Here is a 27,328-nt window from a genome sequence, read left to right as displayed (position 1 = left end):
AGTCTTAGACTCGTTTTTTTCCACTATTGAGGCAAGGCCTTTCTGTCTAATCAATGCCTTGTGCATTCTCATGTTTTTCTGTTTGGCTGATGGGAATGAGCATTATTACTAGTGCTATGTGAGAGGTATACTCCTCTCTCTGATCTTTTTGGTGTTCTTTCCCCGCGCTCATGCAGTTTCCTCATACACTTGTACTGATCAATACTCAGTTGATTATTCAAGGAGGAGACTCAGAAGATCCCAAGGTCTTTTTCTCTCTGATACCCTTTGCTGTTAACTCTAGCTGCTTTGGTCTCCCAGTAATCTCAGCTCTTAACATCTCAGTTCAGAGAGTCCAGTAGACTGCCTTGTTTCCTTCCCCCTGCACTGCAGCTTGGAAACTCTCAAGGCAACAAACTAGGGTAGTAGCAGGCTTCACCTCCTTTGTTTTCCAAGTTCTCAGAGGTCGCTGTCTTTTGTTGCCTGATCAACAATGTCTTACAAGCTTTTCTTTTATATAGTTTTGTCTATTTTTTATTTGTTTCTGTTGGGAATGTAAATATAGTCTTTTATTACTCTCTCTTTAACATAAGCAGATGCCTCTTTTATTTACTTTTTAATAGGAAAAATGGTGTGGGACTGGAGATTCTGGAGGGGATTTTCCTTTCTTTTGAAACTTCAAAGAGATCAGTATTAGAATTGTACTTAGATTTTAAGAAAATATGCTGACAGTGAATATTTAAAGAGATCAGTATTATTAGAATTGTACTTAGATTTTAAGAAAATATGCTGACAGTGAATAATAATTGAAATCAAATTAACAGAAAGTGCTCTTCTTTCTTAGCTTTCAGAGGTACTAAATAAACAAGATAGGTTATTGCTTTCTGAACACAAAATTAAATATGTAGGGCAGAATTTCTTAAATACGATAGCACGAATACTAAAGGGACAGTTATAAATTTACGTTGAAACTTAAAATTTGTTTTCCTTTATGATATGATAAAATAAATAGTTAATATTAAGTAGTTAATATTTGTGGAACACTTACATGTGCCAGGCACTGTTCTAAGTATTTTAAATATATTAACTCATTCAGTCTTTTCAGTGATTATATGAAGTTGGGTTATTGTTACAATCTTCATTTTTTTTTTTCAGATAAAACTGAGGCATGAAGAAATGTAAAAAGCAAAGTGGTGAGCCACAGATTGGGAAAGATATATATATGTAACATATAATGGACAAAACACTAGTCATGAATATATGTATTTTGTTTCTATAAATCAGTAAGAAAACGATATTTTTAAATGGGCAAAAGATAGGAATATTAGAAGAAGGAACACGAATGGTTTATAAACATGTATAAGCTAGTAGTAGTGTACAGCCATTTTGTGCATTTTGGTAAAATCTAGTAATGGTAAAGATTGGGTTACCCTGTATCCTGAGAGATCTTTTCCTAATTATATTCCCTAGGGAAAGTATCCCCTGTGGATGTAAGAACATTCACAACAGTATTGTTTATAACCCCTTGGTACTCCTTTCTTAAAGGTCTGGGTCATAAATATTTTAGACTTGTGGACCAAATGGTTTCTGTTGCAACCACTCAATTTCATCCTGCCATTGTAGTGTTAAAGCAGCCATACATAATACAAAATGAATGTGCCTGGCTGTATTCCAACAAAACTTCATTTTCAAAAACAGTCAGCTGGCTCTCCCACAGGCCCCAGTTTGCTGATCTGTAGTTTATAATATCAGAAAAACTGAAAACAACCTAATTGTCCATCAGGAGGAAGATATGTAACTTTGCTTAACAGTGGGGCTTTTGTAAAGTAGGTGATCTTCACATATCTGCATGATGAATCCATATTAACATACTAGAGGAAAAAGGCAAGTAAAGGAATAAATATGTTCTGAGTTTTAATATATAATTTTAAAACATGCAAATACTATAATACTATATATTATCTATATCTGCTTACATAGTGAAAGTATGAGAAAATGCATGATAATCACCAAAAATTAGAATAGTGGCTACATCAGGGGTTATGGAGAGAGTGCAGTCAGTCAGGAGGATGATGCAGAAGGCTCAGCCTAACTTTCAGTGATGTTTTATTTCATAAGCTGTTTAGTGAGTGTACTGCAGTCTTTTGTGTCTCTTCAATAAGTTTTTAAAGAAACTTAACAGTGGTTAGAAAAAAACGTTAGTTGTTTGCTGTGTGGATAGTTGTCACTTTGCTCTCTTTCCCTCTCAGCTGCTCACCTAATTGCCTCATTGGCCTCTCTTTTGCCCAGGGAGGCAACTTTCTACTCTTAGGCCTAAGGCAGATTTAATTCCCTAAATAATAACCCTTGTGTCCAGTCTGCTGCCTAATTGGCTTCCTATCTCAGTTTCTTAGTCTCTTTCTAGTATGTTTTGTTGTTGTTCAGTTGCTAGGTTGTGTCCAACTCTTTCGACCCCATGACCTGCAACAAGCCAGGCTTCCCTGTCTTTCACTATCTCTCCTCAGAGTTTGCTAAATTCATGTCCACTGAGTTGTTAGCTTCCTTTTCTCTAGCCTCTCATTTATTCAGACTTGTGGATATATACTTCTCCTCCTGAGAGAAGGGATCTACAATTCTTAATGGAGACCACACAAGCATAGGATTGCCTTTGGCATTTTCATGTCTGCTTGGCTCACAGAGGCATCAGAACGCCCTTCTTGGCATGTTTGTGGGTGAGATAGTGATCAAAAAAATAAAAATCGAAACTGCATTTATTTATAAAGAGATTGTGGAGTTATTTATTGAGCATCTTTTTGTGTGTGTGCAGGATACTGTTTCTCTAGTGTGGAATTCTCTCAATTATGATAGTAGCCTTTCCTATTAGGTAGTCTATCAACGAGCAATAGTAGTATGCAGAGTACTGACCCAGTGCTGCACGAAGTTACGAACAGGTGAATCCCAAGCCCTTATACGGTGTTTTACTTAATGGGGACTTCATAACACAATGAGAAGAATGTGTAGCAGAGAAAATCTAGTGCCACTAAGGAGTGTGGCTCTGGGTATGCTTGGTGAGTCCACTGTCAGCAACTGAGTCCACTGTCTGCAGACACCAACAGGGCCATGTGTACAGTGTGCTCAGAACTATATTTCTTACCTAAAGTAAAAAGTGTATTTGTCATTTAATGAGTGATTATTTTAACATTTAGAGAGACATTTTAACATTTTAACATATTTCAAAGTAGATGCTGATTTCCAATAAGAATAAAAATATGATTTGTGTATCATTAAGATATAAATTTCATGTGTGCTTTTTTTTTTCTGTAAGAGGAAACTGAGAGACCATTTGGCAAGAGCACTTTGTTACTTAATTGAAGACAAAGAGATAACAGTACATTTTGAAAAAGCTATTGGTGTGTGTGATAATATAAAGTTGCCTCAGGCTTAAGCTACACAGAACAAATGAAATGGGGGAGAGAGTTAGAATATGGACTTAGAACAGAAACTGCTTGTTACTTGGGAATAGGGTTGTCATAGTTCACAAATAAAAATACTGGATGCCCAGTTAAGTTTGAATTTCAGGTAAACAATAAATATTTTAAAAATTGAAGTATGTCCCAAATATTGCATGGGATGTACATATTAAAAAGTATTCATTTATCTAAATTCAGATTTAACTAATAGTTTATTTTGCAGCCCTACTTGAGGATAAACTTCAGTGATTTATACTGAGAAGAAAACTAGTCCCACTGAGACTAAAATGTTAGGATGCTTAATTTTCAGTGAATTACTGATTGCTCTAATGGCTTTTGGTAGTCTTACATTGTTGCTCTTTGGGCAGGGGGTAACCCGCCATGTAGATAGACTACATATAGTGTTAATGATAGCTGCATTGGTTTGAATTTCCACTTTGTGTAGTAATATCAGGTCTTGATTAAACAAGGTAATAGGAAGGAAAGAAGATCTCAGATAATTTCTAATAAGAATAAAACAAAATTAGTTAAAGGGGAGATATAGATGGATTTTATGTCCATGTAATGTTTATAGTTATCACCAGAGTGTTATTATGTCGGTGGTAAGAGGCAATCAGATTCTGGAGATTTGGGATATGGCCTGAGGTTTATTTACTTATATGATTGTCTTGTCTCCTACCTCCCTTTTAAAGACTAGCACAGCATGGAATTGGTTCATCATATACCTAGTGCCTGTCACAGTTCATAGCACACAGAGTTTTCCCAAGTCCTTTTTTTTTTCCTCTCCTATTCACGCCAACATGTTTTTTGAATTCTCTCTCCTCTGTATGTATGGTACTTTTTCTTATATATCATTCCTTAGTCTTTCTCTTATTTCATTAGATGAGATAAATAACATGCTTGAAAAAATATAAAGCAGGATACACCCAAACAGGCAAGGTTATTAGTATTCTGTCTTAACACCTCTAAAGCCTGGCTCTTATGACTGCTTAGTGGCTCTAACAGCTGATCACAGTAGCATCCATTTAACCCTTGGCTCCTCTGATCAGTGATCCAGCTAATCCCAGTCTTACACTGTGTCTTCTCTTCCAGGGGTACCCATTGCTTGGATATCACATAATCAGCTTTTTATAAATACTTACTGAAAAAAATTTTTACTTTGAGAACTTTATATGTTAAACAGAAATAGCCCTTGGCCTCAAGATTGAGTCAGGTAGAATATTTGTGCAAATTCCATAAACCAAAGAGATACTACATATTACTTACTGTATGACAGCATTTTGTATGGAAAGCATGTCATCTTCTCTATTGTCTTACAGCTGTATATTTCTTTTAAGCATGTCAACGAACTCCAAACTGATTTGTATTCTGAAGTGCTGAACATTTTTCATAAAAGGCAAGAGCGTGGATAAGAAAAGGCATTTCTTTTAAAAATGGTCTTTGAAAAAAGTCACATCCTCAGTAAAATACACATTGAAGTGAAAGCAGTATTAACTCATGTTTGGCTGCTTAAGAATCCATTTGTTGTTCAGTTGCTGAGTTGTGTGTGACCCTGTGGACTGCAGCATGCCAGGCTTCTCTATCCTTCACCATCTCCTGGAGTTTGCTCAGACTCATGTCCATTGAGTCATTGATGCCATCCAACCATTTCATCCTCTGTCTTGCCCTTCTTCTCTTGTCCTCAAATCTTTCCCTGCATCAGTGTATTTTCCAGTGAGTTGGCTCTTCATATCAGGTGGCCAAAGTATTGGAGCTTCAGCTTCAGCATCAGTCTTTTTCAATGAATATTCAGGGTTGATTTCCTTTAGGATTGACTGGTTTGATCTTCAGCCCATTTTATTTTTTAAAAAGCTTTGAATGGTAATGTGCAGGATAATGGCTTTTTTGTGTCTCTGTGCCTTTAAATGTGTTATTTTCTTTCATTGGAATGCCTTCCTTGCCACTCCTCTCTTTTGTTTTGCTTGGATAAGTTCTACATATTTTTCAGTTCTTAGCATAAGGGAGGAGTAGGCAATGGCACCCCACTCCAATACTCTTGCCTGGAAAATCCCATGGACGGAGAAGCCTGGTAGGCTGCAGTCCATGGGGTCGCCAAGAGTCGGACACGACTGAGCGACTTCACTTTCACTTTTCACTTTCATGCATTGGGGAAGGAAATGGCAACCCCCTCCAGTGTTCTTGTCTAGAGAATTCCAGGGATGGGGGAGCCTGGTAGGCTGCCGTCTATGGCGTCACACAGAGTCGGACACAACTGAAGTGACTTAGCAGCAGCAGCAGCAGTATAAGGGAAGATTGTATCAAATACATAACTCTGACTTCTGTGTCCACTATATATGCTTGTGTGGTGCTTTTATAATTTTTTTTGCTTGCCCTCTGGTTTGTAAGCCTATTCAGGACATCCATGCGTGTGTGCTAAGTCACTTCAGTTGAGTCCCACTCTTTGTGACCCTATGGACTGTAGCCCACCAAGCTCTTCTGTCCATGGGATTCTCCAGGCAAGAATATTGGAATGGGTTGCCATGCCCTTCTGCAGGGGATCTTCTTGACCCAGGGATTGAACTTGCGTTGATCTCTGACTACTGTATCCACAGTATATGCTTTTGTAGTTTTTCTTGGCTCTCTTCTGGTGTGTAAACTTTTTAAGGGCAGGGGCCTGTTTACCTTTGTATAACCAGTACATGGCATTGGGCTCTCAGGTCTGTGGTGGTGAGTAAATAAATAAAATATGCACTCTTTGTATGTGTGTATAACATTCCATACATGACTTTGCATACTATACTTTAGAAGATGAGCAGCTACTTAATTATGAATGCTTCCAAAAATAACCAGTTTATTTGTGGCTGACTATATTTTACATGTTTTGTAATTTAAATACATAAATAGTTGAACAGTATAAAAGGAATAAGGGCCATCAGTGCCTATAAAAGCTTTAAAGTCAAAGCCAATTGGGTCTGTTTTGGAACAGTTCTAATACCTTAATGCTCTGTTGTAGGACTTTTGAGATTCTCCTTGATTCCGGGACCCTATATCCGATTATAAAGGATGGCATGTTTTAGCCACTCCTAAACATTTGAAGTTATAGCTTCTGAGATCATGCCATAAAAGGAGTTTTGGCTTTTTGGCAACCAGTCATCAGGATATGCTTTGATAGCGTACCCTATCAAAATAATGAAACTTAAGTACAAAGGTGTTTAACTCATATATGTTTCAAAACATTTTCATAATAGGGCTTCTTGTATGGACATTGTGGAAATTAAAAGTTTAACTAAGCAGTCCTCTATGAATTATGCTTCTTTATAACAGAGGTAGTTAAGCATTGTACTTGTTCCTTCCTCATTGCTATGGGGCAGAGTGAAAGTCACCCAGAATGGGAGACAGTTGGTCCCTTTTCTAATAAGACAGACTTCATAAATGGCTAAAGTGGTTGGTGGTTATGGCATATTTTACACACACACATTTTTAAGTAGGTGAAAACTGTTTCCAAGTATCAGGAGTGGTCTTAAAGAGAAAGAAATGTCACAGTTGGGCGTTATTCACTAGGCCACCAGTCCCTGTGTTACTTTGATCAGGTGTCTTTATAAACAAGTAATGATGTTGTCTCCCCATTTCCCCGACTGTTACCTTGCCTCACCCCACTGCCTGTTCCCCACTGAAATTTTTATATTCTCAAAATATTGACTCCAGGATAGTTCCTTAGGTTTGCTATATTGGAGGAGCTCAGTAGACCTTAGGGAAAAGGTCAGTTTCCAGAGAGGCAGGAACTGAGTTTGTCAGTGATCAAAAGACTTGAAAGAAGGAGATGAATGATAAAAGGGAGGAAAAGAATAAATATTAGAGTTTAGGGATATAGCATGTATAATTCTCATTTTTTGACATCTTCAAACCATTAAATTGCCTACTGTTATCTCAACCCTTGCTGATCAAGTTTTTAGTTAAGTGTATTGTTGGTTAGAGTTACTTGAGAGCTCCACTGTACAACAGTAGATGAAATTATGTCTCTATTGTCATGCTGGTAATTTTTTATTGATTTATCACAAGTCATAGTTTTAGGTATTATAGATTTATTAGTGTTCAGTTCTTACTCTGATAATATTTTTATTAAGGAAAACACTTCCAAGATTGTTCAGTGGTGAAAGATGCAGCATATGTGTGTTAATTTTTTAATCATAATATTTAGAATATTATTTATGTAATTGAGTTAAATGGCTATAATGCTTATTATATGGGAATATTAGTATTTATACATATGGTATTTCAAAAGCAATGCATCATTATTTTAACATTCCTATTCTTATTCTTCTTTCCTTCTTTTTGTCTTTTTTTTTAAAGAATTAATGTGCCATCTGGAAACCTCTGAGATCATGCCATAAAAGGAATTTTGGCTTTTTGGCAACCAGTCATCAGGATATGCTTTGACTCTGCACCTTATCAGAATAATGAAACTTAATTAGAAAGGTGTTTAACTTGTATATTGTTTCAAAACATTTTCATAATGGAGTTTCTTGTATGAACATTGTGGAAATTAAAAAATTATTATTACTTTTTCCCAAGGTTAAGATATTTAAGTTACCATTATGAGATAGCCCATATATCTTAAACAGAATTGTAAATCAAAGCCCTATGTGACTAAATGGTTCTGAGCTATTTTTAAACACTATATCCTGTATCTTTTTTTGGTGTTAAAATAAGCAAATATGTTTAGTTTATATGTTTTTCAGAGAGGAGAGTTGCAATAATATTACAATGCAATTAACTTGCTCTGTTCTTCTCTTCTGAATAATGTAGACATTGGAACTGTCAGCCAAAGGACCTTTTTTTGGAACATTTTTTTTTAACTCTGAAAAGTAACAAGTTTTTAAAATTAATTGAGAGAAAACAGCTGAAAGCATGCATTGAAAGGGTTAAGTCGACATGAAAGAATTCATTTCCACTTTAATGACCTAGCCTTGCTGGGTTAGGACGATGGGGAACATGCTTCTGACTTGTACTCCTATTGCCAATTAACACCTCCTATAACAGGTTGCCTCAGCTAGTCATTGAAGCTCAGGCAGTAGAAATAGTTTACATGCAGCTTGTTTTTCACACTAGTTGTTTAATACTCACAAAATTGAAGTATTAAAAGGTTGTTTCTTACCTTGCTCGGTAAGAGATAAACAGTACAGTGGTAGTTATTTGTGTATATTTGAATTTGCTTCTTTCCTGTTCAGGTACCCCCTGCCTAGGGGTTTTTAACTGAGGAAATTGAAGATGGTGGTTTCATCAAATTTTTTAATTTTTGACGAAATTTGTGAAGGGCTGTATTGCAGTGCCAGAAATTAAGAATTATTTCCTGTCAGCTATTTAATATATGCTTAGATTTTATTTTATTTATTAGAATAGTCACCTTCATTTGTTAATAAAATGTTTTTTTTGTTGTTGAAAAACATTTTAAGAGACCTAAAAGATAATTCTATAATGCAGGACCAAATATATACTTTAAAATAGCCATTATAAAAATAAATAAACCCATGTAATATTGTAATCCTAGAACAACTTTTAAATAAGTCTAGAAATGTTTTATGTCATTGCCCAAGGTAACTTATATTTTTAGTTTATTTTGGACTGTTGCAATTCAGTGATATTACTTATTTTACATTTCTTTTTAAGTGACACTTTGGTTCATGTTTAATCAGCAGGTATTTTAATAACATTGTAGAATTGGCTAAATAATTGATACCAGTTCACACTAAGAGAAAGGTGGAGTAATATAACTAATAGTGTTAACAAGTTTGTTAAAAGGCCTGAGTAGGTAACACTTTAAGGTGTTAGTTTTTATCCTGTTATAATGGTAAATGCCTTATTTTTTTAAGCACTTAGTCAACAAGGGTTGCCCAAGTAAAAGTCGTGGCTTTTTATGCTGGATCAGATTTTAACCTTCTAATGAGGGCGGGTGGGGAAGCCCCACAAAAACAACTCATATCTCTCTTAATTTAACCACATTTAAAATTTGTGGACCTGGGTGACAGTTTGTTTTACTAAATGTAACAGATCAAAACAGATCAAAATGTAACAGATTAAAACTCAGTTGTACAGAGTTTGATGCCCTTGTGGAGTTCCTGATAGGTATTATATCACCGGTCAGGTAGATCTTCATATATGTGTAAAGGTCAGTCAGGTCAGTCACACTGCTTGTGCCTGTGGCTTACCTGTTTTACCTTGCAGTTCTGTTAGATAGCTAACTTATACTCTTAGTCTGTTTAAAGCTATGAATTCACCCTACCTCATTCTAAATAAACTTACTTTAAAAAGTCAGGTGGGATGAGGAGGGAGATGGGAAGGAGGTTCACGAGGGAGGGGACATGGATGTACCTATGGCTGATTCTTGTTGATGTATGACAGAAACCCACAAAATTCTGTAAAGCAATTATCCTTCAGTTAAAGAAATGAAGTGGCAAAAAAAGAGTCAGGCTTACTTAAAGTGATTTTAGCGTTATGCCTGTAGGATTTAAGTATTATGGATTTATATAGCAAAAGTAATTAATTATTTCAGTTTCTTATTTGTATGAGTGAAAGTGAAGGTCACTCAGTCATGTCCGACTCTTTGCAACCCCATGGACTATACAGTCCATGGAATTCTCCAGGCCAGAATATTGCAATGGGTAGCCTTTCCCTTCTCCAGGGGATCTTCCCAACCCAGGGATTGAACGCAGGTCTCCTGCATTGCAGGTGGATTCTTTACCAGCTGAGCCACAAGGGAAGCGCTATTTGTATGAGGGGTATGTGCATTTTAGTTCCATGTCTTTTTATAGCAGTATGTAACTAAATCATTCTCCAGTTTTTTTCCAATTTTCAAATTGTTAGCATCCATTTAAGTTTTAACAATAGACTATAAGGTTGTAGAATATTCAGATATTTCTTATTTTGCTAATCTGTTGTGAATGATGTATGTATTTATTGTGTAAAGTACAGACCAATTGTCTTTAGTTTTTTTTTTCTTTTGCTTAATACCATTTTAGTTATTAAAATGCCTTTAGTTATTCTAATAGTTGTTTTTTAAAGAACCTTGGAGTTTGTTATATCATATTCAATATTTTAAAAATAAATAACTTTCTGTACTTGTTTAATGGTGGTTAGAAGAGTTGTTATAAGGTCAACAGAGTTAACTTAAACAGTTCACATACCATCTAAGTTGGCAGTTTTAGAGCTATGCTGTTGATTAAGCACCAGAAAGAAACATTTTCTTCATTGTTTATTTTTGTAATAATAATATCCTAAGCCAATATTTGAAATTCAAAAAATATTGGGGCCAAGATTTTCATTTGATTTATATCATTATATTATTTAAAGTTTTTTTAGTTTAGTTAGCCAGCATTTTGCCTAGTTCTTTATAAACATAATAAATTCTCATTAAATGAAAGATAATTGAAGTAATTTAAATTCTGTACATTTATTCAGATATTTTTCATCCTTTGAATGGAAGATACATAATTTGTCATTGTATGTGATCACTATGATGTTCATTTTAGTTGAACGTAAACATAGCCTAACAGGTGATTTAAATCTAACATTAAAGTTTGTATCAGTTTCTAATTGTGAAATCTTTTGTTTCTGACTAAAGTCATAGGATTGTAAATTCAAGACACGAGGATAGGGGTAAAGGGACTTGGAAACTTTCTATGGTTGAGGAATGAAAACCATCCTGTGTCTTTTCCTGGATGGCACCTCCCAATCCCGGAAGTCCCTCTTTGCCCATTACCACTTCATGTATATTTCTCCTGTTTGATCCCTTCAGGTATTTAACATTTGAGCTAGAGCTATACCTGGATATCTCTATTTGCCTAGGGTATAGCCATCTAGCAACTCAAGTATCTTAAAAACTTAGTTGATATCTCTACTTCTGTAAGAATTAGAGTCCTATTTTGTTGAGTATATTTACTCACTACTTTAAAATACATTAAAGTAATACTCAAGTAATTTTGTATGCATATATATATATGTATATATACACACACACACACACACACAGCCATGATTTAATCATTTGAATAAGGTGATATGTTTGTGAACTGTGCTTGCTTTATTATTTTTCTACCATTTGTGTAAGGGTTAGTTGCTCAGTTGCATCTGATTCTTTGCAACCCCATGGACTGTAGCCCGCCAGGCTCCTCTGTCCATGCAGTTTTCCAGGCAAGAATACTGGAGTGGGTTGCCATTTCCTTCTACAGGGGTTCTTCTTGATCCAGGGCTCGAACTCAGGTCTCTTGCATTGCAGGCAGATTCATTACCATCTGAGCCACCAGGGAAGCCCTTTGTAAGCTGTGATTGAAAAACAGCCCTAAATGTTACGTGTGACTTATTTCTTACAGTATGTTTTAATAAAAAGACATATTTTTGTTTTCATAGTAGTGTACAAACTGTTACAAGTAAATTCAGTAGTGCCTTTTGCTCTGCTAAGCCCCCTATGCCCATCTAGATTTCAGTAAATAAAGGGAAGCCCAGAGATGTTCCCTGTTGTCAGTGGGCATACTAACTTTCAGGTAGAAAGAACATCTATTTATTCTCAAGACTTATTTCTGTTTTCTTTAATAGGAAATGGCTCCAGGTGGCAGAGGATTCTAAAATTGTAAACAAAGGAAAAGAACTAAGCCTCCAGAATAAAAGTAGATTTGGCCATCTGAAAATGGGATGGTATGCTATAGTGGAAAGAGCACATTGCTAGAAGTCAAAAATTGGATTTTATTTCTGATAATCTGTGCCAGTGTGTGTTTAATTTGTCTTTCCAACTACACTATAAGCTTCTTGAAGCTTTAGTGCTAGACCCATGGTAAATACTTAAGTATTATTTGGAACCTGAGCTTGATCTCTGCCTCACATTTGAAAAAATGATAAATTGTTTCACAGCCTGAAAAGGAAAGTCCAGATTTTCTCTGAGAGGACCATGTGGGCCATGGAGTTAATTGGAAAACTTCAGGTTAAACAAAGATAAACAGATTTTTTTCCACTCCAGGATTTTTCTTAGACATGAATTTGAGGGGTAGAGTGGATATTCATGATATCCATGGGTTCGCAAAGAGTCGGATACGACTGAGTGACTGAACTGAACTGAGACTTACTTACCTGGGAGTGAACTATTATGGATGGTATTTTCTTGAAACTCTTTTCCCCAAAATGAATATTTTAAAATATATCTCTTTCATACTGCAGAATAACAAAAGAATTGATAAAACTTGGTGATGTATTGACTATAAGGGCTGAAGGAGAGTCAGTGAAAATTTTGCCTAGGTTTCTAGTTTTGAGACTTAAGATTAAAATAAATTGGGAAGCTTAGTTTGTAGAGAAACATGGTACGTTTGATTTTTGAAGATGTTGAATTTGAGATGGCTCCCTTGGGAAACAATATGATAATTGGTAGTATTACTAAGTTAGAAACAAACCCCCAAAATATTTAATTAGTCATCAAATATTTGAACACCTTCAGTAACATTTTCCCCACTTGAACCAATTATGTTTGAATAACTGCAATTACAGGGAACTCATTAACTGGAACTCTTTAGATAGTTTGGACCAATAGAAGCTTTTTCTTATGTAGAGCCCAAATTCAGTCTCCCCATAAGCTTTATTCCATTTACCCGTAGTTCTACAAACTATGTGGTCTAAGTCACTGGTTCTCAAGTTTTAGCAGGCATCAGAATCACCTCGAGGGCTTTCAAAAACTAAGATTTCAGGACTCTCCTCCCAGAATTTCTGATTCAGTAGGAATGTGCATTTATAACAAATTACCAGGTGGTGCTAATGTATCTGATTTAGGGACTGCACTTTAAGAGCTGTTAGCCTGAACTTTGTCTGACAACTCTTCATATATTTGAAGATAGCTGTTTTGTACCTTGTCTTTTCCAAGCTTTATAAGGTTCTTTTGAATATTTCCTGTTTATCATGATATTGTCACTTTTCCATACTGGTAGCTCAAGTTCTGAGAATGAAGAACTCTGAAGTGGAATCCCTTACATATAGTCAAAAGCCAGTCAAAAAAAGACCTCATCCTTCAATGCTCTTACATACTTTGCACTGGTAAATGTAGAAGCTTGTGTGATTGCTCGTAATTTACCTCTGTTATCATAAGCCTCCAGGACGGGAGAGAATTCTGCCTCCAGTGAGTGTACTGAACAGCCATACTCCTTTTTATTAGCTTTCTTTTTAAATTAGGGGAAGGTTCCTTCAATATTGTGAGTTAAAATTATTCATTCAATATAGCAGCAGGCTAGGGTAGTTTTAACTTAAGGTAAGGTAATATTGCTAATTAAGATGGCTAGAGTCATCTGAGATCTCAGAAAGGAGTTTTAAACAGTATTTTTAAATTAGTGGTTGTTATTTTGTTCTTAGGTTTATCTGTATTATTAAAACATTTATCATGAATGTTCTGGTTCATGCCAACATCTCTGTTTATTTACTTAAATAATTTCTGGTAGTGTAAAAGCAGGTTAAAAAGTTTGTGCAGTTGTAAGGCTCTTGATGTACATTGCTCAGTTGCTTTTCTGATAGATTGTACTAATTCACTTTCCTACCAATAGTGCTGAGAGTGTGTCTTTTATCATACCTGCTCCACAATTGGGCATTGTAAAGCTTATTTGATAGGAACAACAGCAACAACAATGTCTTAATGTGTTAATTGGCATTTCTTAATTAAAGGAGGTCAACTAGTGAGGTTGAACGTTTTTCATATCTATTTCATTATTTCTTATGTAATTAGTTGCTTTATATTCTTTGCCCATGTTTCCAGTAAGATTTTAGTATTTTGTTAACTTGGGTATTGACTTGTCATAAATGGGGCAACTATTTTTTCACTGTTTTTTCTTTTTTAATGGAGGCATACCTCATTTTACCTAGTTTCACTTTATTGTCCTTTGCAGATAATTGTTTGTTGTTTTTTTTTTTTTACAAATTGAGCATTTGTGGTAACCCTGCATTGAGAACGTCTATTGTACCATTTTTCTAACAGCATTTATTTACTTCGTGTCTCTATGTCATGTTTTGGTAGTTCTCAATATTTCAAACCCTCCACCAGCAAAAAGATTATGACTCACTGAAGCCTGAGATGACGATTAACGTTTTTTAGCAGTAAAGTACTTTTAAATTAAAGTATGTACATTTTTTTAAACATAGTGGTATTGCACACTTAGCAGACTACAGTATAGTATAAACATAACTTTTATATGTATTTGAAAACCAAAATATTTATATGGCTTGAATTATTGCAATACTTACTTTATTGGAATGGTCTGGAATTGAATTCACAATGCTTCCAATATATGCCTATATTCAACAATTTTAGATTATATCATCAGTTTTATATTGTTTTATTTGTTCAGTTGAGTTTGTACCTAGAATGTGTTTCCTTGCCTAGCTCTAATTAATTAACTGGTTTAAACTAAAATATCCATCAATAAACATTAATTTTCCATACTCCTCTTCTTGTAGCCCCTAACAGCCATCATTATATTGTCTGTCTTTATGATTTTGACTGCTCTAAGTACTTCATCATATAAGTGGAATCATAGAATCATATAGTACTTGTCATTTTTGATTAGGTTATTAGGTTATTTCACTTAAAATAACCTCTTCAAAGTTCACCCATATTGTAGCATATTGCAGAATTTTGTTTTAAAGACTGAGTAGTATTCCACCATGTGTGTGTATACCACATTTTGCTTATCCATTCATTCATTGGTGGACATTTGGCTTGCTTTCCCTCTTTAGCTCTTGTGGATAATGTTGCTGTGAACACTGGTGTACAGACGTCTTTTTGAGAACCTGCTTTCATTTTCGGCATGTTATATACCCAGATATAGAATTACCACATCTTACAGTATTCTGTTTTTAATTTTTGAGAAACTACCATGCTGTTTTTCACAATGGGTGTCCTATTTTGTATTCCCACCAATGGTCGCAAGGTTTTCTGTTTATTCACATCCTCACCAGTACTTGTTTTCTGTTTTTTTTGTGTGTGTTTTGTTAGTAGCCATACTAGTAGGTGGTATTTCATATATATTTTATTTGGAGAAATATCTGTTCAAGTTCTTTGCCCATTTTTAATCAGGTTTCTTGTTGTTTTAGGAGTTCTCTTTGTATTTTGGATATATAATTTACAGATATTGTTTTGGCACCCTTGGCATTCTTGTTAAAAATCATTTGATTGTATACACCAGGGTTTATTTTTGAGCTTTCTGTTCAGTTCCACTGGTTTTTATGTCTGTCCCTATGTGTAGTACCATATTTTTTTTTATTGCTGTCTTTGTAGTAATTTTGGAATCAGGGAGTGTGAGTCTTTTAATTTTGTTTTCTTTTGAAGATTGTTTGGCTATTCAGGGTCCCTTGAGATTTCATATGATTTTAGGATAGGTATTCTGTTTCTGCAAAAGTTTTCATTGAAATTTTGACAGAGATTGCTTTGAATCTGTAGATCACTTTGAGTAGTCTTGACATTTTAACAATATTAAATTTTCCAGTCCATGAACATGGGATGTGTTTCTATTTATTTATATCTTCTCTAATTTCTTGCAGCAGTATTTGTGGTTTTCATTGTACAAGTCTTTCGTTTCCTTGGTTAACTTAATTCCTTAAGTATCTCATTCTTTTTTATGACATTGTAAATGAAGTTATCTTTGTCATTTCTTTTTCAGATTGTTCATTATTTGTTAATGAAATGCATTGTTTTTGAGTGTTGACTTTGTGTCCTGCTGCTTACTGAATTTACTTTTAGATCTGACTTCCTCTTTGTGGAGACTTTAGAGTTTTTTTGGTGGAGTTTTCAGGGAATGGCAGCTCGCTCAAGTATTCTTGCCTGAAGAATTCGTGGACAGAGGAGCCTGCTGGCTCCATGAGGTGGCAGAGAGTCAGAAATGACTGAGTAACTAACATACTTTCAGGATTTTCTATGTATAAGATTATATTATCTCAAATAGATAATTTTAGTTTTTCCTTTCTAGTTGGCGTGCCATTTACTTTTGTTTCTTGCCTAATTGCTCTCACTAGAACTTCCAGTACTGTGTTGAGTGGTGGTGGTGGTTTAGTTGCATGTCTGATTCTTAAACCCCATGGACTGTATGTAGCCCATCAGGTTCCTCTGTCCATGGGATTTCCCAGGCAAGCATACTGGATTGGGCTGCCATTCCATTCTCCAGGGGATCTTCCCAACACAGGGGTCAAACCCACGTCTCCTTCATTGCAGGCTAACTCTTTAGTGATGGAGCCACCAGGGAAGCAAGTGGTGAAAACAAGCATCTTTGCCTTGTTCCTCATCTTAGAGGAAAAGTTTTCAGTTTTTCACCAACATGGGACATTGTGTTCACTGTGGATTTTTCATCTATGACTTTTATTGTGTTGAGGTAGTTTTCTTCTGTACCTAGTTTGTCAAAGTGTTTTTATCATGAAAGAGTGTTGAATTTTGTCAGATACTTTTTCTGCATAGAAATGATCATTTATCCTCCTCCCCTTCACTTGGTTAATGTGGTGTATTACATTGCTCAGTTTCTGTTTGTTGAACCATCCTTGTATTGCAAGTTTTAATACTAATATGTAAAGTAATATAAATAAATATATTTTTAAATGTTAGCATAATAATAAATCAAACTTGAGCAATTTATCCTGGAAATGTAAAGGTGATTTACTACTAGGAAATCTATTGTTGTAATACATCCCTGAAGAAAGGCAAGGTGGGTAAAACACAGTGGCCATTGTGGGTTGTTTTATAAAAAGAAACATATACATGAATTTCCATTTTAAACCACATGTGAGAGACTTTTACTTCATTTATATTTTTTCATTACTTAGGTTGTTTGCTATTTTTGTTTTGTTACCTTCTTGGTACCCTGATTTTTATTGTTGGTTTTGTCTTAGCTTTTTCTTCTCCAGTGGTTTGGTAAGGCCTATATTCAACTTTAATGGTTATCATGGTTATTTTAAAGTTGTTCAAAAGACTCTTAAATCCATATTTACGTACTAGTGTAAGTCAGCACTTAAACAAATCTCTTTTTTCCCCTTCTATATGTCAGATAGTTTTGTATACTTTATTTCTCTCCATTGCTCCATATAGTTATTGGGTAATATCTGTAGTTTTGAACCCTGGTTATTTATATTATTTAGATCTGTCTCTGTTTTTAACTGTCTTTCAGTAGTCTTAACAGATTGTTTTATATAATGGTTTTTCCATTTTTGACTTTCTAATTTTGATTTGTGGGGTCTCAACTGGATCATTTTCAAGAAGTTCTTTGAAGGAAGATTCCTGGAATCATATTTTTTGAGTCCTTGTATATTTAGTAATATATTTGTAGGCTTTCAGACCTTTTTTTGATCAAGTATAATGTATTTGACGTCACAGGGTTTCTCTCTTAAAAGCCTGAAACTGTGCCGTTTAATGTTGCAAAGAAATCCAAAGTCAACCTGAGTTGCATTTTTTTCTTCAGGTTATTGAGTTTTCCTATTTGTATGATTTTAGAAATTATGCTTTATCTGTGCAGTTAAGATTTACCTAAAATTTTACAAGCACTTTTCTTCATTGGTTATTGCCATTGACATTTAGTAGTACAAAAGTTGAGTTTGTTTTTTTTTTTCATTCAAGAAATTTTTCTTTTGCTTTGTCTTAATTGATGCTTTCCATTTCTTATTTTCTCCTTAGGACCAACTGTATTTCATAGCTTACATCTCCTTTTCTCTTTAAGTATCATTATGTTTTCATCTCTAACTTTTTACTCTGCATTCTAAGACATTTTCTAAAGTTTATATTTTATATCTGAATTAAATGTGTGATAGTATTATTTTTATCCTTGTTTCCTCCAGTGTAATTTTAATTCTGCATTATTTTTCATGCTTTCACCTTGCTCTGTCCTCCAATATTCCATTCCAGAGATAAGAAATCATGTTGTAATCTACTGATACCAAACAGTTTTCTAGAAATTTGTTTATGATTCCTACTTTTAAATGACTTTCCTCTCCTTGAATTGTCTGAATGGTATTCCTCATGAGTGTTTGCCGAAAGGCAATGTAGGTAAGTTGTCCATGCTGCTGCTGCTAAGTCGCTTCAGTCGTGTCCAACTCTGTGCGACCCCATAGAAGGCAGCCCACCAGGCTCCCCCGTCCCTGGGATTCTCCAGGCAAGAACGCTGAAGTGGGTTGCCATTTCTCTCTCCAATGCATGAAAGTGAAAAGTGAAAGTGAAGTCACTCAGTCGTGTCCGACTCTTAGCGACCCCGTGGACTGCAGCCTGCCAGGCTCCTCCGTCCATGGGATTTTCCAGGCAAGAGTACTGGAGTGGGGTGCCATTGCCTTCTCCGTAGCTCCACATTTTTCTCAGCTCAGGTCATCTTTGACCTACAGCTGTACTGGCTCTTACATAATTGTCTTAGCTTAGTTTCCAGAGTCTTTTTTTTTTTTTTTAGTTTCCAGAGTCTTTAATGGGGTTTTTTTCACCTTCATTTCCTGGTTGTGTGCTATTCTGAACAAGTGAGCATAATGATAGAAAAATGATAGCAGATATTCTCTGCTACTGGAGATCCTTAACACATCTATCCCATAGACAGTGTTTTACATAGACAGTGTCTTGCCAAGTTGTTTTGGGGGAAATTTATTCTAACTAGAACAAGAAACAGAATAGTAATGGAGGGGCACTAGAAAATATCACTGACTGCCATCGGGGTCGTGATGAGTCGGACATGACTGAGCAACTTCACTTTCACTTTTCACTTTCATGCATTGGAGAAGGAAATGGCAACCCACTCCAGCGTTCTTGCCTGGAGAATCCCAGGGATGGCGGCGCCTGGTGGGCTGCCGTCTGTGGGGTCGCACAGAGTCGGACACGACTGAAGCGACTTAGCAGCCATCTCAAAACACAACACCCGTACAATAGAGAAACCAGCCGCGTGGTTTTCTGTTAGTGTTTCTGAATCAGAAGAACATAGAGAGGAGCTAAGGATCTTTACATATACTTGCATATGGCTTGTTCTCACACCCAGGGTAACTAACTGGTGGGTATTTTTCCTTTCTGTTCTTTTGACTTGCACTACCTTAATTTGTTCATTCTTTTGTTTTTTCCAACCATTTCTTACTGAGTTCCATGTGCCAGGCACTTCGCTAGATACTGGGTATTATATACTGTTGAACAGAACAGTGTGCTTTCATTGATGGGAGAAATAGTTTCTGAGTTTTGTCGGCAGTGCATTTTGGTGATGATGTGATGTTTTATTTCCCTATTCTTTTCCTTTTTTTTTTCTTGGTAAGTATTTCGTGGCAAGTTGAGAAAGGCTATATTAATAACTATAACCTAAGTACCAGTTTTAAATTCTTTTGTTGTGGGCATTTTTTAAGTTGCTCTGAATCAGAAAATAATTTTTATAAATATAATGTTCATTATCCTGACCTTAAAGTATTATTTCTCCCAAAACTTCTTGTGATGACTAATTTACTACTATCTTCTCTTTTTTCTTAAAGTTTCTTAACTTTCTTAGATGAATAAAATTGTCATATCAACAAAATTATCATGTTTTATATGATGACCTCAACAAATGTTTTGGCATTATAGCACTTTAGTTTACCTTAGAGTTTTCATAACTATTTGAAAGGCAAGCAGTAAAGCTGCATTAGGTGACAATAGATTGAAGAATTTGGTACTTTTAAAAATGTATTATCTGGTATTTATTTTTAAACATAATATTTGAAGGATTTTATTTTTCTCACCAATTTGTATATAAGTGAATAGAGGTAATTTTTGTATGTGTTGCTTATATTAGAGAAAATTTATTCTGGAACTTTTTATACTCAGTACTTCCAGTAAATATTAATGAGCTTTTAAACAAAACAGAAAATCACAGAATTTGGCATATAAATAGACAAGAAGAAGCATAAAGTACATAAAGACCTATAAGTGTGAAATGTAATGAGTAAAGCAATTGTTTAATTTTAGTAATAAGCAAGTCCGTAAAAGCTAGTTAGAGCATTGACTTACAGTTTAGATAAACTAACATATTCATTATATAATTTGAAACAGTTATTGTTAAGGAAAGGGAACTTTAAGCAAAACAGGACCTAGCAGTTAAAAGTACATGTCATTTTATTTTCCCAGAATCCTCAGTATTAAAAAAAAGTTTTCTATATGCACTGATTGGGGCAGAATTAATTTTACAAGATTGTAGTCATCTTGAGGGTAAGAACTATATGTAAATTACTTTGTGCAGCAGAATGTTATAGTAAAAAAAGATTTGGGCTTTTGATGAAGAAGACAGAATCTTTAGGGAGAAACATAATGTCTTCTTAGGCTGTAGTAAGTTTAATAGTAATGTTTTCTTTAAAGGTAGTTGTCAGGATTTGGAAGTCTTTTCCATTAGCTACACCAGTCTCAGCCAGTTTGCTCACATCTGGGGCAGTTGTGTTACATTTGATGTTGTGTAGGGGAAGGGAACAACTTCAGGTGAAGTGCAGAGCATGTTGTTTTCACAGCTCTTTCACCTAGGGATTAGAAGTCTTCTCCGCCCCCCTACTTCATCCCCATACCAAAGTATCGGCAGAGATCCCAAAGCCCCAATCTACATGCTATGCTGTCTTTAGCTGAAAATCACGCTCACAGAATTTACTGTTTGTGTTGGTTCTTCAGTTAATCATACTAGTCCAACAGCAGTTAACATTCACATTGAGGTAAGAAACATAGCTAATTGGTGCATTGTATCTATTTTGTAGTGGAGCTAAGCTAGCATTGCTGAAAGATTCATGCATTATATCCACTGGAAACTTGCCTGAATACTAAGTTTGATATTTTCTACAGGTTTGATATTTGCAAGCTTGTTTTGATTGTTTATGTTGTAGCTGAATAAAAGGATACTTAACATGTTTTCTCTAAACTCTTTTAAAATAATCATGTTTAAATAATGTGGGACTTTAATTTTGAACTCATAATTTCTCTGTATTCATAATGATTTCTATGCTTGTTTCTAGGGTCCACCTACAGACGCTCCTGCAGTGGACACAGCAGAACAAGTCTATATCTCTTCCCTGGCACTGTTAAAAGTAAGTGTTGAATGGAGTTAACTGGTTTTACTGAGCTCTGCTGCTTTCTCTGTGTCTTTTACACTGAAATATTTTTCACGTTAATCCTCTCATACATAAACTTGTTTTAGGTGCATGTATAAAATAGAGTGGTTTTATTTCCACTGAAACACAATTAGATTATTAATTAAAAGGAGGGGTGTTCAAAGATCTCAAAGGCTTTGTGTCTGTGTATCTTCCTCTTTACAGATGTTAAAACATGGTCGAGCTGGAGTTCCAATGGAAGTTATGGGTCTTATGCTTGGAGAATTTGTGGATGATTACACCGTCAGAGTGATTGATGTGTTTGCTATGCCACAGTCAGGAACAGTGAGTACTTTTATGGTTGCCTGCTGCAAGTAAATGTGTTTCTTTTTTCTTTTCCTGTGCAAAATAACTGTTATCATATTGTAATTTTCTTGATAGAAAAATTAATTATAAAAGATTAATAACAATTTTTAGACTGCATTGAGTTAAATCTTTTAGATGAATTATGAATTACCTATAGGTCTACAGACCGAGTGATGCTAACATTTAATCCCTTTACTTGTTCTTTCAGCTTTAACTAGCATAGTGTACTGGATTTATGTTACTTATTTTAAGATAGTAGGATATTAGTTTGATTAGTTTGAATACTTGGTTCAAAAGATTTCAGAGACTTAATTAAAGTTTTAATTCATGTACATTTTCTAGTCCTCATGTTTTGTTCTTATTGTTTTGAAATAGCACCCTTTTAAAAATGTTCTATATATGGTGATAAATGACTCTTAAGCTTTTCCTATTCAAAATGTTAAGTTTAAAAAAAACAGAAACCATGACAGACTTTAGTTCTTTTTGCCTGGGTGTGGTAATCTGTCATAGACTAAGCATACTGCATACTGTTTGTGAAAGTCCTCTACCCATCTACCCATGGGAGTTTTTTGTGGGGTAGTTTTTTTTTTTGTCTGTTTTGTTTAATGCGTTAGACTTGTAGATAGATGTGTATTTAGATTTTTAAAAACTGGCCAAAACCAATAACCATTTACTGACCTTCCAAAAAATAACACACATATTCTTTTCATCCTTTTGCCTAAGAAAATATGTATATTCATCTGATGAATGACCTTATGTGGATATCTGTTAGAGTAAAGGGTTCTTAAGTTTTAATATCCTTTATTTTGTTGTAAATGCTTGTTTGATCATATAAAATAGAATATTTGATCTCTATGTTCACTCTGTGTAGTAGAATTGGAAAGTTTCTCTTCAAGCCCAAGAGTTAGCAAACTTTTTCTGTAAAGACATATGTCTCTGTCTCATATTCTTGTTTTTTTTTTTAAACCACCCTTTAAAAATGTAAAAAAACATTCTTAGCCTGTAGGCAGCAGATTGCATACCCCTGTTCTTGAGGATGCACTCTCAATTAGAATTCAAAATACTGTTTGTTTTGCTGGGAAGAAGTGCTTATGTTAACTGGTTTGTTTAAGTAGATTAGACTTAAATTCCTGATGTTAGAGGGAAGCCTTGAGAGAGCTATAATGGCAGTAATCTATCACTGGAGAGATGATATGAATGCCTTTAATTCTTACATGTCCTAAAATTTTCTTTTGGTTGAACTAGCAAAATAATGTAGCATTTAAAAGACTTGGTTACAGTTTGTCTCTTGTGGGAAATTTTTTGAGAATGCTTTTATATTTGAGGTAATATTCAAATGTATGTGTTTCCCTCCATTGCCTAATCTGCCAAGAAGTCCTAACAAGCACTGAACTTCCTCCACTCCCACCCAGCTCAGCCACCCCAAAAAACAAGCAAAAGCAAAACTCTTTAAATTGTTAGATTATTTTCCTTCCAAGGGTCTTTACATTACTGAAGGAAAAAAAAAGGAAAAGACTTGAACTGTTGGTTATAACAATAGCCAAATAGTCATAGAACATTGAATGAGATGGAAGAGACTTACTGCCTATCAGTTATCAGAGGGTGATTTTAGGAAGTATGCTTGCCTAGACAGATCTAAACAAGAAGTTATTGATTTACTAATATGATATTTCTTGTGTGGGTGTGTATTTGTGTGTGTACACATTAGTCATGACCGTAAACTCTTAAAAAGCATCCTAAAAATTACCTTAACTCATTAACAGCAGTTTGGTACTTGACAGTTTTTTGGTACTTGGCAATTTAAAAAGTTTTATTGATGTATGGTTTATAATTGAATGACATGGGTATCAAATATGGGTATCAAAATCTATTAAATTATTTTGGTATCCCCAAATAATGTACATAGGTTTCTTGGCAGTAGCTTTTTGTTCATTATCTTGTAATACAATTTTTTTTCATTGTTGTAGAAGTTAATCATTTTTTTTTTTCTTTCTAAACCAGGGCGTCAGTGTGGAGGCAGTTGATCCAGTGTTCCAAGCCAAAATGTTGGATATGTTGAAACAGACAGGAAGGTAAATATTTCAAGTGATCATATAATGGAATAATGGGAAATATTTTCAACAGTATGTCTCAGAATTTTAGATGTTTGTGAATATCATTCTTAAGAAAAAAAAAGACTATGTTATTAATGTGATAGTGTTACTCTTAGTGCTTACCTATCTAGTATCTCTTTCCTGTAGAATCAAAGAAACTTGCCAGTCAGAAAAATGCCTCATGTTAAAATTCTCAACCATTACATAGTAAACTTGGACTGTAGCTTCCCTCTGTTTAGCATATGGAGTTACTCTCTAGTCACTTATAATTAAAAGAGCTTGTATGTTCCAAAATTCAAGAGTTGCAGCTAAATAAAATTCTGAATATTGAATTATATTTGTAGTCATATCGAGTTTTACAGACAGAGAAAGTAGAATTCAAATATTGTTGAGGTTTTTTACCCTAGATTAAATCTCTCAATAGTTGTCATTCTCTCGCTCAAATTCTTCTACTGTGGAAAAAACTTCAAAATTAATGTTAGCAAAAGGCTCAGCAGCTGGGCAGAACAGTGCAAATTGGTTTTTGACTGAGTTCCTAGTTCTCTTGCTGGTTTAATTGATATTTAATCCTTTCACAACAGTGGATCCTGGTGTCCATTGTTAAAAATGTACTCTGCCTGAAAAATTCAACTCCCAGAGCTAAGGAGTTAAAGAGTAGATATTTACTTGAATGCTGAAAGGGTAAAAACTGGCTCTGAGAAAGTGTGGTAACAAGGTGAAAAACTGAAAGCCTTATCTACCACTGCTAATGTGCATCTCTTAATGATAGCACTCCTTTGTCACACTTACTCATTTCCATGTTTTCTGGGTAATATGGTGTATGATTTCAGTGTTTCTAATGGTGTTTTTTCACACCTGTGTGTTTTTCATCTCTTCTTAATTTATACCCTGTTAGTGTGTTGTTTCTTTTCATATCATAAATGTATTACCTGTTCTATTCTGAACGGCTAAATGCCCTCTTTGTTTCAGGCCTGAGATGGTTGTTGGTTGGTATCACAGTCACCCTGGCTTTGGTTGTTGGCTTTCTGGTGTGGATATCAACACTCAGCAGAGCTTTGAAGCTTTGTCAGAGAGAGCCGTGGCAGTGGTTGTGGATCCCATTCAGAGTGTAAAAGGAAAGGTAGAGTGGATTCTGTCTTTATTAGCATCTCCTGCCACATTCTGTTTACAGATACATTAAATAAAAATCTATTTTGTTTAAAGCTTTTCTTAATTACACACTGAAACCCTGGTCTCTTTACTTAAAAAACAACCAAACAAAAAACTTACAAGTCAATAAATGTGTCTTGGTATTATTATTAGCAATTTAACTGTTTAGAGATGTGTTCTTCTTCTTTAATCAGTCTAATCATAAGTGTTTATCTTTAAATAATTTTATTTCATAGATTTAAGAATGTTAAATCATACTGAAAGCCTGCTTTTCACATTTTATTAATATTTTAATAAACATTTCTCTACCTTTTATTTTAAAATGGTAAATTTGGGATTGGCACAATGTTTACCAAATCTAGTTAAATAGCTCTGTTTTGCAGACATTGTACAGGGCATATTCTGGAGTTGTATGTTCCAAATATTTTAGACAATGAAAACTTGCCCCAAACACTTGGTATCAACCGTTTGCATTTTTGGAGTGAGGACAGAGATGAATGATTAGATATGCTAAATGATTCTGAAAAGAGATTAACTTGCAAAGCATATTGGGTTATATTTGTTCTTTGTTGAAATCTTTTGTTCTTGTTTAGTTCATTTTTCCTTCTTTCTTTTCTTTTTCCCTTCTTCTTTTTGTTCGTTCTTTTTTTTTTTTTCCTTCTTTTTCTTTCTTACTAGCCCCATATGCCATTTTCCTATTTCCTGCCTCATGACAGCAGGGAGCAGCTCTATTATCACCTTCACAGAGCTGTCTGCAAATGTGAGAGGCAATTCGATTTTGCTCAACCACAGGGAGAGTGGATTAGAAAAACTACAGAACATACAGAAATTGGCTAGGTGGTTACTGCTTTAAAATACTGCTGAGGTGTCTTGTTTGAGCATGTACTTCCATTGTAGTGTAGAATAATTGTTAAAATAAAATCACAATACATTTACGGAATCCTTTTTATGCAGCTTTTACAAATAATTTTTGGAGCACTTAAAAATAAATATTAGCTTGCTATCTATCAGACCTGGAGTTTGATAGTAATGCAGATTACATTTACATCTGCTCACCAGCTCAAACAAGCTAAATATGGCTGTTAAAACATGGAGTTTTTATCTGTCATGAATTTGAAGTTGAACACTTTTTGACATTATACTACTATGATGAATAAAAATTGAGGTCTTCTATAAATCATGATACTATTAGATGTGATTTAGCTTTTCAGAGGCAGAAACTAGCCACAAAAATAATAATAGAACTGATACTGGGCATATCTGAATGGATAACTTCTGAGGCTTGCTATATACCTGTATTTCAATTTATTTACTTTCTTTTCTTACTAAATGTGTTGTTTTTTAACTGATATAGATAAAAGGAATTGAAAACCCTTGAATTTTGTTAGTTTTATGAATTATAGTACAGTATAGTATTTCTTAAGTTTAATTCTCTGATAATTAAGATACCTTTTAAAAAAGTAACCCATAAGTAACTCATTTAAGTAATAATTATTTTAGAAATATAACTCTCTGATTAAATTCCCTCACCACAACACTTACAAATAATAATTGAAACTTAAATTTAAATATAATTAGAATTCTGTTTTGTAGTTGTAGTATGACTTTTTATGATACTTAACTATGTGATAGTGGCTAGTTTGTAAAGGAAAATATAAAGTTAAATACAATGAAAGAAAGCATTTTCAAAATAGAATGTAAGTAAATGAATATGTGTTTTGGTTATCTTGTTTATAGTATTTTAAATGGCAGTTTTAGTTTCCAAACCTAGTTTAGGTATTATATAATAGTGGAGTTTGCATTGTTTGTTTCTAATTAAGCATAATTCATGTTAAAAGAGTGCATTCATTAAAAAATACACATGTATCACATGACAGTTGTAATGTGGTAAAATGTAGTATTTTAAAATATATAGCAAAAACTACTTTATGGAATACTTGTATCACTGTCTAGTCTTAAACATCTTGAAAAAATATGTTTGGAAAAAATTTAGTATAAGCATCTATCATTGATTCACATCACTTGTTGTACCTAACATATATATTCATGCAATTATATTACCTCATATAGGATCTAGTTCTTTGTCAATAATTTAACTTCATTTATAAGGTACCTGAGTTTGATTATCATATATAGTTCTCTCAGTATCTCAAAACTATGAATTAAGTTTTAGTAAATCCATGGCCAGAGTGTTCTAGTTAAATCATTAAATTTAAGAATATAAACTTTAAAAAGAAAAGAATAATAACATAGGACTTGCCC

The 27,328-nt window shown here is 34.4% G+C and overlaps 1 protein-coding gene across 5 annotated transcripts in view; it reads left to right on the top strand.

Moving 5' to 3' along the window:
• Positions 1-27,328, top strand: part of PSMD14 (proteasome 26S subunit, non-ATPase 14) — a 101,469-nt gene that overhangs the window by 36,255 nt on the left and 37,886 nt on the right. For 2 of the 5 annotated variants that reach the window (XM_081581613.1, XM_081581617.1), the window contains 4 exons: positions 21,384-21,455; positions 21,684-21,803; positions 23,826-23,896; positions 24,887-25,037. In XM_081581613.1, the coding sequence (XP_081437739.1) occupies positions 21,384-21,455; positions 21,684-21,803; positions 23,826-23,896; positions 24,887-25,037 (414 nt within the window). Of the gene's footprint in view, positions 1-1,134; positions 1,173-7,757; positions 7,884-21,383; positions 21,456-21,683; positions 21,804-23,825; positions 23,897-24,886; positions 25,038-27,328 lie in introns of all 5 variants that reach the window. The other 3 variants (XM_081581616.1, XM_081581615.1, XM_081581614.1) reach the window with 3 other exon arrangements.

Source organism: Giraffa tippelskirchi, chromosome 3, assembly GCF_054371585.1.
Source record: "Giraffa tippelskirchi isolate mGirTip1 chromosome 3, T2T-mGirTip1v1.2.pri, whole genome shotgun sequence".
Taxonomy (NCBI): Eukaryota; Metazoa; Chordata; class Mammalia; order Artiodactyla; family Giraffidae; genus Giraffa; species Giraffa tippelskirchi.
This window is presented reverse-complemented; position numbering and strand designations above follow the sequence as displayed.